Raw genomic sequence first — 15,297 nt, forward strand, 5'->3', positions numbered from 1 at the left:
AAATATGTATCAATAGCAATATTCAGGCCACGTGTGGCAGAGTGGAGGCAGTCTACTTAAAGAACAGGTATTGGTGTTTGTACTTTTTAAGTTGTTCTTAGTAGAAAAGGACTGAAATTTATAGTCTGTCTCCCAGAGAGAGTCCATTTATTTTAAATAACCAAGATTGATTTGATTCTTTAAATGTGTCAAAAAATACACTCAGACTACCATTCTTATGAAATAAACTTTAAATGATTCCTTTTAGAAAAGTCAGGGGAGAAATAAAAAAGCTAGTCAGCTCATTTTAAAATTTTCAAGTGGATATTTGATATTTACGTGGTTTTCTTATTCTCTGGATGATGGATAACATTCCTTAATTCTTTTCCAAACCAGTTTGATTGTACAAGCAACAGATAAAGGCATGCCCAGGCTTTCTGATACAACTGTGATCAAGATACAGGTGACTGACATAAATGACAATGCCCCAACTTTTCTCCCCTCTGAAGCAGTGGAAATTGCCGAAAGTAAGTGTGATTTGAAATTATGGTTTTGATTAACTTGTATATCACCTACTATTTTTTCAACTGGATGCTGTGTTAAGTACACATACTATTCCTCAACAACCACACAACTATAAATTGCTTTTATCTTCATTTTACAGAATAGAAAATGGAGAGTCAAAAATTAAATATAAAATGTCAAAGAAGTTGAAAGTTAAAGTTGGGGTTTGCATTCAAACCAACAGGAAGCTGATCTCCCAAGGTCAAACCACTACTTCACACAGCTTCTTTTGTATACAGACATTTCTTAAAAGTGAAATCTGCTCAATGAAGAAGCATCTTTTGTTGGCTGTGATGGTCACCCTAAAGCTCCCCTGAGAGAAAGTGATGTTATTAGACTGATAACTGTATCAATCTTTGTGTTACCAAACTCAGGTTCGGCTGTTCACCACTTGAAAGCCAATATTCGAGAGGCAAGTGTTGGAAAGGAAAGGTTGCTTTATTCAGGAGGCCAGTGACTTGGGGAAGAAGGAATACTTGTGTCCAAAGGCCAATTCTTCAGTGCTAATAGGGGGCAACAGCTTTTAACAGGGAGCTTCATGGGTGTATGGTTAGAGTAAGGGGGCTCCATGCAGAGTCACCTCTGAGAATCATCTTGAAATTGGTCATGTGGTAATCTGACCATTTTCTTGATTGTTTTAAGCCCAGTTAATCTTCTGTTCCAGGACTGGTTGATTCTCATTTCTTTGAGATCAGTTCTCAGATAGTTTATGTTATGGCTACAGTCTAGTCATCATGTAGTTAACTTCTTCCACCTGGTCAGGGTTTCATTGTCTACAAGACAGCTCATAGAATATGGCTCAGAATGTTATCTATAGCCCTTGAGGAAGAACTAAAGGTCCTTGACTTTGCTTAAGGACTGAACTGTTATTATTTTGTCCTATTTGACTGTTTTTTCCTTTGTTTCTGAGTCTCCTCATTTCTCTGATTAAGTTTAGTTTATTAATAATTTGTTATGGGGGCATGCTGGGTGGCTTGCAGAGTCTGAGTTCTTTGACCAGGAATTTAACCCAGGCCAAAAACAAGGAGTCCAAACCCCTGGACTGCCAGGGAATTCCCTAAATTTATTCTTTGGCTAAAGTTTTTCTATAGAAAAAAGACAAGGAAAGGCCATGGTGGAGGAGGGTTTGTCCCAGGAAGGCCCCATAGGTCCCTGCTCAGTTTTATTTGCAATATACTAATGACAAGTAATAAGTGAAGGAAGTTGGATGATTTTTGCACAGTCATCATTTTCCTCTACTATAAATTACAGTTCAACATCTGCAGAAAACTTTTATCACATTAATGATGGAGGTTGAAAATACAAAGTTTTACATGATATGCTGATTAATCTTAATTGTTTGGGTCTCTGGGTTACATGATGACTCCATAGTCTGTGATCTCAAAGTTGCCTGTGGTCAATAGCTATACTGGTAAAACCCAACCCAACTTTTTATAGTTGAAATTGCAGATAGTGGCCCATCACTCTCCTCTCTCTTTTCACTCTTAATATCCAACTTATTCCTAAAATGTGCCTAACATTTTGTTATGTTCACTTTCCAAACAAATTACAAACATCACTGCTCAAAGAGGGCTATATTCCAGCAATTTTTATATATAAGAATACCTATAAATATTTTAGGAGAAGGCAATGGCACCCCACTCCAGTACTCTTGCCTGGAAAATCCCATGGGCGGAGGAGCCTGGTAGGCTGCAGTCCATGGGGTCGCGAAGAGTTGGACGCAACTGAGCGACTTCACTTTCACTTTTCACTTTCATGCATTGGAAAAGGAAATGGCAACCCACTCCAGTGTTCTTGCCTGGAGAGTCCCAGGGACGGGGGAGCCTGGTGGGCTGCTGTCTGTGGGGTCGCACAGAGTCGGACACGACTGAAATGACTTAGCAGCAGCAGCATAAATATTTTAAATAATTTAAAATATTATACTAATAAAAAAATTGTCTAGTTTTACCTCTCACCTATTTGATGTGTTTTCATCTGCTTTTACTGAAAGTGCTATTCTAAAGCACATGCATTGGAATCAAAATGCAGTAATGTGCTCAGAATAAATATATCACAAAACTAAACTGTGTCTATCAAAACTTACCAGAAGGAGTCAAGTGTAATTGGTGCATGTCAAGGATGTTCAAATTTGAAATATGAAAATTATTAGTCTCATACACAGTGGAATTATTCCAAATGTCCTGGAATCTTCTTTCTACCTGTACCATACCTATGAAGTCCAAACCAAAGTCCCTGTCGTGGCAGTTTAAAGAACACATATGTTATGTGAGACATTTACCATGTCATCTACTTGTGATTTTTGTGTGTGTGAATACTATTAGAGATCTTTTGTGATCGCCAGTATGAGGTATACTTTCTATAGTCTTGATAATTTTGAGAGTCGGGTTTTAAGAGAAGGAAGCAGTGTGTGCCTCTCAAAAGAAATAATTTTACAAAAATGAATATGAGGAACTAAGTATCTAGCTTTAGTATCCAAACATTTTCATTTAAATCTTGCTTGCTTTTCAGAATTTTATGTTTTGTATTAATGTTTTGAATAATAACCTTCTTCCCACCCACATCACCCATGAATATATGATTTTGATATGGAAATTACATAGTACAAATAAGTGACTTACAATGTTTCTTGGTGCTGGGATTGTGTGATAAACATATGATAAAAAGTGAAATATAAAAATTGAAAATTGTCTACCTCTTCAATTCCCTACGCAGTGGTAAATTTTCACTTTTATTGGGCTCATAAATTCTTCAGAGTTTTTGTTCAGTTTGTAATGAGCCTTGTATGAGAAATCATGCCAAGAAACGGCAAATCATATTGGACATAAAATAAAAATGCTTGGATTGAACTATTAAAGAAAAATATTTCAAAGGATGACTTTTAATGGAGACTAACAGTGGTCATGACTATTTCAGATTCTTTGCCTGGCACGATTGTGACTCGGATATCAGTTTATGATGTGGATTCGAATCCAGCTTTCACCTTCAGTTTTGTCAAAGAGAGTAATTCTGGAACCAAGTTTGCTATTGATCGGAACACTGGGGTAGTGGTGCTGGTTGAAACACTGGATTTTGAGGAAGCTACTAAATATGAGCTGCAGATCCAAATTTCAGATTTGGTGCACCAAACAGAGGGGACAGTCACTGTCCATGTGCTGGACGTCAACGATAACCCACCAGTATTTTCTCAGGATTCTTACCAGGTAAATAGCATAAAGAGATGCTGAGACCATGACCAAACTTGAAAGAACAGGGAATAATGCAAACTGAACCATAGTCAACAAAGTAATGGAGACAGACAGATAGTATTCACTGTTTTTACTGCCTAAGTTTGTGCTGAGAGTTTTATATTTAGCATCATGGAGAATAGAAGTACATATGGAGTTGAGTCTCTCATTCAATTCAATTTCTTAAGTATGTAAGTAACATAAGGCTCATAATTACACAATGTACAGTGTAATGAAACATTAGTGAATACATTAGTGAATGCATTAGCTATCCTCCACTACACAGAAATAATCTAGAAGGAAATTTTTCATAATAAAAATCAATACTGCGTGAAACAACTTTTAAAATTTTTTAATTTTGTTTTTCTGAATTCTGGAACTACTAACACAATCTTCTTAATATGTCCACTCTATAAATTAATAACACCTAATAAAGTCAGGTTCTCTGTTATTTCCATAAACAAAATAAATAAAAGAGTCAGGTCCTGGCTCTGTTCATGAAAATAGCTGCGTTCTTTAAGCACAGGGCCTGTCTCTTTCTTCTTTTTCCCCTTAGGTCACCATTTCTGAACTGGTGCCTCTGGGGCATCCAGTGCTGACCGTTGTGGCCACAGACGTGGAAAGCAGTGAGAACATGACTTACAGGATCCTCTCCTCTTCCAAGATGTTTTCAGTTGATCCTACCAATGGTGAGTTATTTGTAGTGGCTGTAGCATTCATAGGTTTGGGTTACAGAGAGGAAACCTGAAATAATCCTTTCCAAATATGCCTAAAATAGCCCCAGGCCCTCCTGCTGGGATCATAGACAGCACCTTCTTATTTCTCTTCATGTCAGATGCTGTGGTAGCAAATTCTGCTACTGTTTCTCTTCTCCAACATCTCAGTGGTTGGAAAGAAAAAGGAACTGATTAAATGCTGGCAAATGCACAGAAATTCAGAGACCTCAGTATAGTAAACACCAGTTCGTTCAGCTGTCTGATTACAGTTGGGGTAATTAACCAGGCCTCCATAAGAATCAAAGTAAAATGGAAGGGCTTCATTTAGAACTTAAGACTGCATGTTACCAGAATTTGGAAGCTTTTTTCCCAAGCCAAGTATAAGAAGTTGGGTAATAGTATCATATATTCAACAAGGAACACAAAAAACTGAAACAGGAAAGTTTTTTGAGTACCTCTGTTAAGTGCAGTGGGCTTCCCTGGTGGCTCAGATGGTAAAGAATCTGCCTGCAATGCAGGACACCAGCTTCAATCCCTGGGTCAGGAAGATTCCCTGGAGAAGAGAATGGCAACTCACTCCAAAATCCTTGCCATGAGAAGTCCATGGACAAAGTAGCCTGGCAGGTTACAGTCCATAGTGTTGCAAAAAGTCAGACATGACTGAGAGACATTTACTCATTAAGTAGAATGTTCTGTGGTTTTGATGCTGTTCTTATTTCTTTGATGCCTCACAAGGCTCTTTGGTTATTAGAGATCAAGACATTTATGGTTGTAAAATGCATTCAGGCAAGTGATTACAGAAAAGTTAAGCATTGTATAGAGAAAATATAACAGCAAGTAGAGTCCCTTGGACAGCAAGAAGATCAAACCAGTCAATCCTAAAGGAAATCAACCCTGATTATTCATTGGAAGGACTGATGCTGAAGCTGAAGCTCCAATATGTTGGCCACCTGATGTGAAGAGCTGACTCATTAGAAAAGACTCCGATGCTGGGAAAGATTGAAGGCAGGAGGAGAAGGGAGCAATAGAAGATGAGATGGTTGGATGGAATCACAGACTCAATAGATATGAATTTGAGCAAATTCTGGGAGATAGTGAAGGACAGAGAAGCCTGGCTTGCTGAAATCCATGAGATCACAAAGAGTCAGATTTAACTTAGCAACTGAACAACAGACATTAAAAGCCAAACTTAATAAAGATGAATAATTAATAAAGCACTGTCCATAGCAGAGCACACTCCAGAAAAATAACAGGGCCTGGGACATGGACATCACCAGATGGTCAACACTGAAACCAGACTGATTATATTCTTTGCAGTCAAAGATGGAGAAGCTCTATACAGTCAGCAAAAAAAAAAAAAAAAAAAAAAAAAAATCTGGAGCTGACTGTGTCTCAGATCATGAACTCCTTATTGCCAAATTCAGAATTAAATTGAAGAAAGTATGAAAAACAACTAGACCATTCAGATATGACCTAAATCAAATCCCTTATGATTATACAGTGGAAGTGACAAATAGATTCAAGAGGTTAGATCTGATAGATAGAGTGCCTGAAGAACTATAGATGGAAGTTTATAAAACTGTACAGGAGGTGGTGATCAAAACCATCCCCAAGGAGAAGAAATACAAAAGGAATAAATGGTTGTCTCGGGAGACCTTATAATCAGCTAAGAAAAGAAGAGAAGCGAAAGGCAAAGGAGAAAAGAAAAGATATATCTTTCTGAATGCAGAGTTCCAAAAAATAGAAAGGAGAAATAAGAAAGCCTTCCTAAGTGATCAATGCAAAAAAAAAAAAAAATAGAGATAAACAATAAAATGGGAAAGACTAGAGATCTATTCAAGAAAATTAGAGATACCAAGGAAACATTGCATGAAAAGATGGTCACAATAAAGGACAGAAACGGTAGGGACCTAACAGAAGGAGAAGATATTAAGAAGAGGTGGCAAGAATACACAGAAACTATACAAAAAAGATCTTCATGACCCAGATAACCATGATGGTGTGATCACTCACCTAGAGCCAGACATCCTGGAATGTGAAGTCAAGTGGGCCTTAGGAAGCATCACTATAAACAGAGCTGGTGGAGATGATGGAATTCCAGCTGAGCTATTTCAAATCCTAAAAGATGATGCTGTAAAATTACTGCACTCAATATACTGGCAAATTTGGAAAACTCAGCAGTGACCACAGGACTGGAAAAGGTCAGTTTTCATTCCAATCCCAAAGAGAGGCAATGCCAAAGATGTTCAAACTACCACACGATTGCACTCATCTCACACACCAGCATAGTAATGCTGAAATTTCTCCAAGCTAGGCTTCAAGTGTATGTGAACTGAGAACTTCCAGATGTTCAAGCTGGATTAAGAAAAGGCAGAAGAAACAGAGATCAAATTGCCAACATCTGCTGGATCATAGAAAAGTATTTACTTTGCTTCATTGAATATGCTAAAGACTTTGACCGTGTGGATCACAACAAACTGTGGAAAATTCTTCAAGTGATAGGAATACCAGACCACCTGACCTGCCTCTTGAGAAACCTGTATGCAGGTCAGGAAGCAACAGTTAGAACTGGACATGGGACAACAGACTGGTTCCAAACAGGGAAAGATGTACCTCAAGGCTTTATATTGTCACTGTGCTTATTTAACTATATGCAGAGTATGTCATGAGAAACACTGGGCTAGATGAAGCACAAGCTGGAATCCAGATTGCCAGGAGAAATATCAATAACCTCAGATATGCAGATGACACCACCCTTATGGCAGAAAGTGAAGAGGAACTAAAAAACCTCTCGATGAAAGTGAAAGAGGAGAGTGAAAAAGTGGGCTTAAAGCTCAACATTCAGAAAACTAAGATCATGGCATCTGGTCCCATCACTTCATGGGAAATAGATGGGGAAATAGTGGAAATAGTGAGAGACTATTTTTTGGAGTCCAAAATCACTGCAGATGGTGACTGCAGCCATAAAATTAAAAGACGCTTGCTCCTTGGAAGAAAAGCTATGACAAACCTATGCAGCATTTTAAAAAGTACAGACATTACTTTGCGGACAAAGGTCCATCTAGTCAAAGCTATGGCTTTTATATGGATGTGAGAGTTGGACTATAAAGAAAGCTGAGCACCGAAGAATCGATGCTTTTGAACTGTTGTGTTGGAGAAGACTCTTGAGAGTCCCTTGGACTATAAGGAGATCCAACCAGTCCATCCTAAAGGAGATCAGTCCTGCATATGCATTGAAAGGACTGATGCTGAAGCTGAAGCTCCAATACTTTGGCCACCTCATGCGAAGAACTAACTCACTGGAAAAGACCCTGATGCTGGGAAAGGGTCCTGAAGGCAGGAGGAGAAGGGGATGACAGAGGATGAGATGGTTGAATGGCATCAACGACTGGATGGACATGAGTTTAAGCAAGCTTCTGGGAGTTGGTGATGGACAGGGAAGCCTGCCCTGCTGCCGTGCATGGGGCTGCAAAGAGTCAGACACGATTGAGCGACTGAACACGGGACGCATTATGCTGTGTGTTCCCCATCTGTACCCGCCACCGCGTCATTTCACAAGGGAGAGCTGACTTAGAAGTTAACTTTGGAAAGATGGATGTTAACTGGTTTACTGTTACTAGGTTTACTGTTCTGATAGTTTTGCAGTTACATGAATACTGAATCCTTATCTTGTATACACTGGAGACTAATACAGTGTTGTATGTCAATTATATTCTAAATTTTAAAAAGTTAACCTCAGGATTGCCTGAAGGGAGAATCTGGTATGAGGCCCTCGGAATGTGATAATTGGGAGAAGTAGCTAATGTAGCCCCGTGGCCTGTGGATGAATGGCTACTGTGTGGATTTAAATATGTCAGGAATTTGACTTTTCTGTCCCTCTGTCTTAGGGTGTCTCACTCTCTTGCCTGTAGCAAATCACAATCCTGGCAGCACTTTTCTTTTTATTTGTATTAGCAACAAACTTTACAGTAAGACATTGATTAGAATGTTTTTAAAATCTTGACTGTTACCTTGTCAGCTGAGTTCATAGTGGGACTCTAACTGAAATGTGGCATTTAAAAGATACTGGTTTTTTTTTTCTTTCTTCATGGCTGTACTAAAAGCACATTTACCTTAGAAAAACATTTTTACCTACATACATATATATATATATATATATTAGAATAATAAAAATGTATTACATATATTTTAAAATGTGGATTTTAAAATGATAAAATATATTACATATATTTCATCAATAGTGGGAAAATCCACTTGCTGAATAAACCCATAGCTTTAGGAAAGACCTATATAGAATTAAGCGATAGTTGTTAAGTCTGCATTATTATATTTACTACTTTCATTTGACTCGAATGAATACCATCTGATATTTCCAGAAATTTATGCCAGAATGTCTCTATGCATGTTTCTATTGATGGTAGAATGAGTTATACATTATTCAAATAAGAATGTGTGTGTGTTCAGTTGCTTCAGTCATGTCTGACTCTTTGCAACCCCATGTACTGTAGCCCTCCAGACTCCTCTGTCTATGAGATTCTCCAGGCAAGAATACTGGAGTGGGTTGCCATTTCCTTCTCCAGAGGATATTCCCAACCCAGGTATCAAACACATATCTCCTGCATTTCATGTACTGCAGGTGGATTATTTACCTGCTAAGCCACCTGGGAAGCCACCTTTCCTTAAAAAGTAGTAATGGGACAATTTACCATACAAAAATGAATTTAAAAAAATTATGGCAAATAATCTTTAAGCAGCACATGTATTTAATTGAGTGAACCCCATGAATATTTCTGAATCTTAAGTGTTACAGAAGTATAAATATAATAATTTAAGCTTTCTATTTAGGGTTACCCTTGGTTATAACTTAAATGACACATCTAACAGATAACTTTACATATTAGTAAATATTTGCTGACTAAGAGGATCATACAAATTTTATTTCACAACACTGTAAGGCTGTGTTGTTTTTCAGGCACAATATTTACTATCAATCCTGTCTTCCTTATGGAGAGAAAATCAACAATTCGATTTCTTGTTGAAGCCAGTGATGGTGGATTCCCTGACCTGAAGGCTGTTACCTTAGTGGAGACAGAAATACAAGATATGAACAATTATGCCCCTGAGTTTGCAATAGAATATTATAATCTTAGCTTAAGTGAAGACACTCCAGTTGGAAGCACACTTGTCACCTTCTCAACCATTGACCGTGACTGGACCCGTGAAAACACACATGTTGAATATTCTATCATCAGTGGTAATTCACAGAACAATTTCCATGTGGAAACTAGTTTTATTCATTCAGAATATTCTTATAAGCAAGTTGGTTATCTAGTGTTGCTTCACCATCTGGACAGAGAAGCAACTGCCAGTCATGAGCTTGTCCTTCTGGCATTTGACCATGGTTGCCCTCCACTGAGTTCCTCAGCCACTGTATCAATAGAAGTCCTCGATGTGGATGATAACCCACCTGCATTCAGCAGTCTGGAATATTATGCCCACATCAAGGAAAGTGCCCCTCCAGGGAGTCCCATCATTGTGGTCTCAGCGAGTGACCGTGACATGGGCTCACATGCGGAAGTCAGCTACTACTTAACCTCTGGAAATGAGAAGCAGCATTTTTGCTTAGAAGAAAAAACTGGAGTTCTTTCTTTGATTAAACCACTAGATTATGAAGAAACGATAAAATTTATTTTAACTGTCCAAGCTTCAGATGAGGAAAGGAAGCATTTCTCTTTTGCAGTTGTGTTTGTCAATGTCCTGGATGATAATGATCATGCACCTCAGTTTATGTTCCCAAACTTGAACTGTGCTGTTCCTGAAAATCTACCTGTTTTCTCCACCATATGTTCTGTAAATGCTTTGGATTTTGATGCAGGTCCTTATGGAGACATGACCTATTCTATTGTATCACCCTGTCCTCTCCCTCATGAAACGCCACATGATCATAACTTCTTCCTCATTGACCCTTTAACAGGGGATATTAGTGCCCAGCAAGTCCTTGACTATGAAAATGACAACAAATACTGCCTCATAGTTCAGGCCAAAGACAAGGGTGACTCAACAGCCTCCTTAGTGGTTTGGGTGGATGTTGAAGGGATAGATGAGTTTGAACCCATTTTCACTCAGGATCAATATTTTTTCAACCTCCCAGAAAAGAGTCATGTAAGACATTTGATTGGCAGAGTGGAAGCATCAGATGCAGATGCTGGTGTTGACGGAGTCATCCTTTACTCCCTTGAAACTCCATCTCCTTTCTTTTCAGTAAATAAAACTAATGGAAATATTTATTTGAGTAGAGCACTTCCCCTAATAAAAAGTCAAGTTGGCAAAGAAGACACCATTGAAATGAAGATAATTGCTCATAGCCCCAAAATGGACTCCAAGTTTACATCTTGTACTGTTTTTGTGAATGTGTCTTTTTCCTCAGAAGGGAAACATTCTGCAGGATCAGCTAGCAGCTTTTTGATCAGTCTCACCATCTCCTTTCTAGTGTTTTTGTTGCTTGTCTTCATTCTAATTGTACTGCTTTTAAAACATAAACAAAAAGATGCAATAAATAATTATGAAGAAAAGAAAATGTCATCATCCTTAGATATCAATTTGAGACTGACCAGGGATGCCAGTGCACTGAAATCCTTCCAGAAAACTAATGAAAGCGGTGATAAGGCAGTGCCTGTGGACTCCACACCTGAATGGTTGAGTTTAATAAGAGTCATGGAGAAGGACATTGCACATCTGTATAGGCACTCAAACTCCAGTGATCACTGTTCTGTGGAAGGAGAGACAGCAGAAGATAAGGAAATCCAGAGGATAAATGAACACCCTTACAGAAAGGATGATGACTCAACTTTGAGTGATCAGGAGTCCAGGGTGCCAGACTCTGGGATTCCAAGGGACTCAGACCAGCTCTCTTGTTTGTCTGGGGGAACTGATGTGATGGTCACTGCTGAAACAGCAGAAACCAGCCATATGTTTGAGGAAGGAGATCAAGGAGAGGGCCGTGGCATGACCTATGTTCAAAATAATGTCTTACCCCAGCCACTGAAGAAGAGAGAGGTAAAAGTGGACACCCAGACTGATGTCAGAAAAGAGACTGTATTTATTTCAAGTGATCAGGAAGCAGGATGTGCAGCTCTCTCAGCCCAGAAAGACTCTGATCATGATGTCATGATGAGATATCCCTGGGATTATCTCCTTAGTTGGGAACCCAAATTCCAACCTCTTGCCTCAGTATTTAATGATATTGCAAAACTAAAGGATGAGCATTTACATATGCCTGGCATTCCAAAAGAGAAGAAATCTTTTGTTTTTCCACCCCCTTTGATAACAGCAGTTGCCCAACATGGGATTAAAGCAGTTCCACCAAGAATGCCAGCCATAACTTCAAGGCAGGTACTTCAGAAATACCCACACTCCCCCATTCGCTATCATCACAGTTCTCTGCCAGAAGACATGACTCTCAGTTTTTCCCCATCTCTTTCACTACTGACCACACAGACCCCTGCCATGACTCCCCTGCTGTCAGATGGAGAATTATTTGGGATACATTTGAGTGGTTCTTGCCTTGAACCTAAAGCAGCAGATGGAGTTCAAATATAAAACAATGGTGATATCGAGCACCTGCTCCCCATTGGTCACGAATGACTGGACAAAACATTCCAAAGCAAGCTCCTTGAGATGAGGTTCATTCATCTACAAGTGAGGGGTATAATTTAGTCTGGGTTTTTAGAACCCTCTCATTTAAGTTTATCAAATTTATTTCAGCCTTAATGATAAGTTACTCTGTCTTTTAACCTCTACGTTTTGCTGTCAGGATTCAAGTTTGTATATATTAAGTAGTGTATATTCTACCATACCTGGTCTTCTGTATGGCTAGATTTCCAAAGGTCACAGTGAACTTGACTGACTGCCAAAATGTTTATATGAAAAAGAATGGAAATATAATATACTGCATTTTGGTCACATTACTGCTGATTATACTGCTATTTATAAAGCAAAATTAGTAAAGACTGAATAAAGAATGAGTGTAGGACAGAAAGTAACAGAGAGGGAAAATTTGGAAGGATAAACAAGTTATAAAATGAAGCAATTGGCTGCAGATCTGATATAGTTGAAAATGCGTTTCTCCACTTCCTCCATAAAGCACACTTGTGGAGGTTAGCCATAATTTGAATTTAGTAGGGTGTCTTTTGGAAATCTAATGAGAACTTAAGAGTGAAATTTGTCATAACTCTGTGTCAAATAAAACAAATTTATTCTTGATTAAATGAACCAGAAATGCATGTTTTAAATGAAGAGCTAGTACTGATAAAGCAATAAGTGTGTGGTTGTCTGCCACCAAAGATGTGTTTCCTTGGCCTTCTTTAAAAATAAAATGATCTTGTAACGTGGTACAGATACAGACTTTAACCTTTGAAGATTAATTTGAATATATTTCTTCATGTTCTTCTACAAACAGTAACTTTATATGAGAAATAATTTATCCACTCAATGTCAGTTTAAGAGGTTTTACACAGGTAAAATTATGTTATTTGCTGATAATAAATTTCATATAATAATTTAGCAACATATTTTAATGATTTTATGTAAATATTCTTATAAAAGTAAATAATAGATGTCAGAAGTCTTTATTCCATTTGTTCATACTTATATTTAGTTTTAATAGTCATTAGATATAGCAGCTTGTCAACATGGTTAAAATAATTTTGTTTTGTACAGCTACTGGTTCAGAAATATAGTGGTGTAGTTTGGTGCTCATATATGTATATACCGCTATCTCTTTCTGTCTGATGAACCAGAGAATTCATCAGAGATTCTTATCCCTTCCAAGAAAGCAGAGCACATCTTGATGAGGCTTGTCCAGAAGTCATCCAAGGTAGGTAACGTGGCCAGGCTTTGAAAGAAGAGTTTAGGAGTCTAACATCGAGTCTAGAGGGCATCTGGTGTGGTTTTCTTAGCAGTTACTATGGGATTCAGCTAGAGAAACATTTCCTTTATGTTTTCTTTCAGTAGGCCTCATCTGTAAAGTTATGTGAGATAACTAATGTGTCTTTACTGAGAAACACTGTAAGATGACATGTTTGATATCTAGTTTTGCAGATAAATAATTCTGAGGCTTCCTGTGCTGATTTTATCAGTTATATACTAGAAGTTGTATGAAACACGCAGGTTTTTTAAGAGGGCTGGAATCCTAGGGAAAGTGATTTAGGTATGGAACAAGTAAATAGTAAAAGATGAATGCCTGTCTCTCTTTTTCTCTGGCATCTGGAGAAGAAGATTTCATAGTTTTTTATAAAGATGATAATAACAGTTATTTCAGCATTCCAATGTTTATTCTCTCTTTGATTTCCTTCAAAAGATTTCTTTGAGCATATGAAGAAATACTATACTGATTTCCTCTTCTAACTGTTAGGTAGTTAGAATCGGAAACAGAAGTCCAGAATGGGGGTGGCCAAAAGACAAGAAAGGGAAAAGCCCGCAAAAATAGAACAAAGGAAGGTCTGAGGACCAGAGTGAGGACCTCAGGTAGAACAAACAGCACTCCTGGCTAGCCCAATTTACATAGGGCAGGCCCAGGGGGAGGAAAAAAACATATAAAAATGTGCCCTCATGCTTCGAGGATGGATTTGCCCCCTATTTTCTAAATAAAATAGAGCTGTAACAGAGCTGTAACACTGATTTGTCTAAGAGCTGTAACACAGTCTGTCCAGGACCTGAGAGCTGTGACGTGCCAAGGGCTTTAATGTCCATCACCCCAAATCTTTGTTGTGACGAGACAGAACTGAGGAGCGTACACTCACCTGACATAACTATACACGGAAGTTTTGTTTGGCAACAGAATTATTTCTTGTAACAAAGACCATTTTGTTGTTTTTAATTAAACAGGTTCTTCATTACTTATGCTTAAAAAGTTATCTATCTAACTCTTCCATAAGTTATGTGCCTGTGATTTTATTACTCATTCTGGACATGATTCTGCATGTTTCCTAAACATTTAATAAAAACAGAAGACATGAAATATTTAGTGCTATTCCTTACCAACGTCTAGTGGATTTTTAATTGATGACTTTATTAATACAGTATCCATGCTGCACCACCTCCGAATGACCGTTACAGTAGAGTTGAGAGTAAAAATGTGAACATGCTGGTTAAGTGTTTGCAATAAGTCATATGTCAGCCCTTTCAACTAGAGTGCTTTTTTCCTAAGTAAACAATATAATTTGTACGGTTTTCCTTCAAGTTTAATATTAACTTGCCTCATATGTTCTGTGTTACTTTGCTGATCTACACACCAGCTTTCGCACTCTGGAGGGGGTACAGAACTTGTTAGTGGAAAATCATATTAAGCCCCAAATTCATAAGCTATAAAATAAAAGACAGTTGTCTCTTGTGGAATTTTGGCTGACTGAAATTCTGGACTTTCTTGTTGGCAGCCTTAAAAATACTGGTGTAAATCAGGACCAAATGAATATCAAGATTCCATGTCCTAGTAGTAATCATTGAATTAGCTTCCAAAACAGATTCCTAGGCAAAGAAAGGGAAAATGCTGCATCTTCAGGGATTTGATAACTTAACTGTTCTGTAAAAATATTAAAATGCGCTGTAAGCTACCAGTTGCTTACAAGTGTGCACACTTGGTCCATGATAGATGTCCAGATGAAAAAGGTTCTCAGAACCTTTACCCTCAGTTTCAGAGCCCCACCCTTACTGTGTTTTCTAGAAGTTATGGTAATGAAAATTATTAATTTAAAAATTGTTCCCATCCAAACATGTCTTGTTACTTTGTTTCGTTTTGACATTTTACACATACCTTA

General features: G+C 38.0%; 1 protein-coding gene across 1 annotated transcript in view; it reads left to right on the forward strand.

Annotated features, from left to right (window-relative positions):
* The window catches only part of LOC129630296 (protocadherin-23-like), a 200,672-nt gene extending 186,184 nt beyond the window's left edge, over positions 1-14,488 (forward strand). The window contains exons 22-25 of the mRNA XM_055550800.1: positions 376-506; positions 3,457-3,743; positions 4,324-4,456; positions 9,456-14,488. Coding sequence (XP_055406775.1) covers positions 376-506; positions 3,457-3,743; positions 4,324-4,456; positions 9,456-12,082 — 3,178 coding nt within the window. The 3' untranslated portion in view covers positions 12,083-14,488. The remainder of the gene's footprint in view (positions 1-375; positions 507-3,456; positions 3,744-4,323; positions 4,457-9,455) is intronic.
* The last annotated feature ends 809 nt before the right edge of the window (positions 14,489-15,297 follow it).

The sequence above is a fragment of the Bubalus kerabau genome, chromosome 16 (assembly GCF_029407905.1).
Source record: "Bubalus kerabau isolate K-KA32 ecotype Philippines breed swamp buffalo chromosome 16, PCC_UOA_SB_1v2, whole genome shotgun sequence".
Lineage (NCBI taxonomy): Eukaryota > Metazoa > Chordata > Mammalia > Artiodactyla > Bovidae > Bubalus > Bubalus kerabau.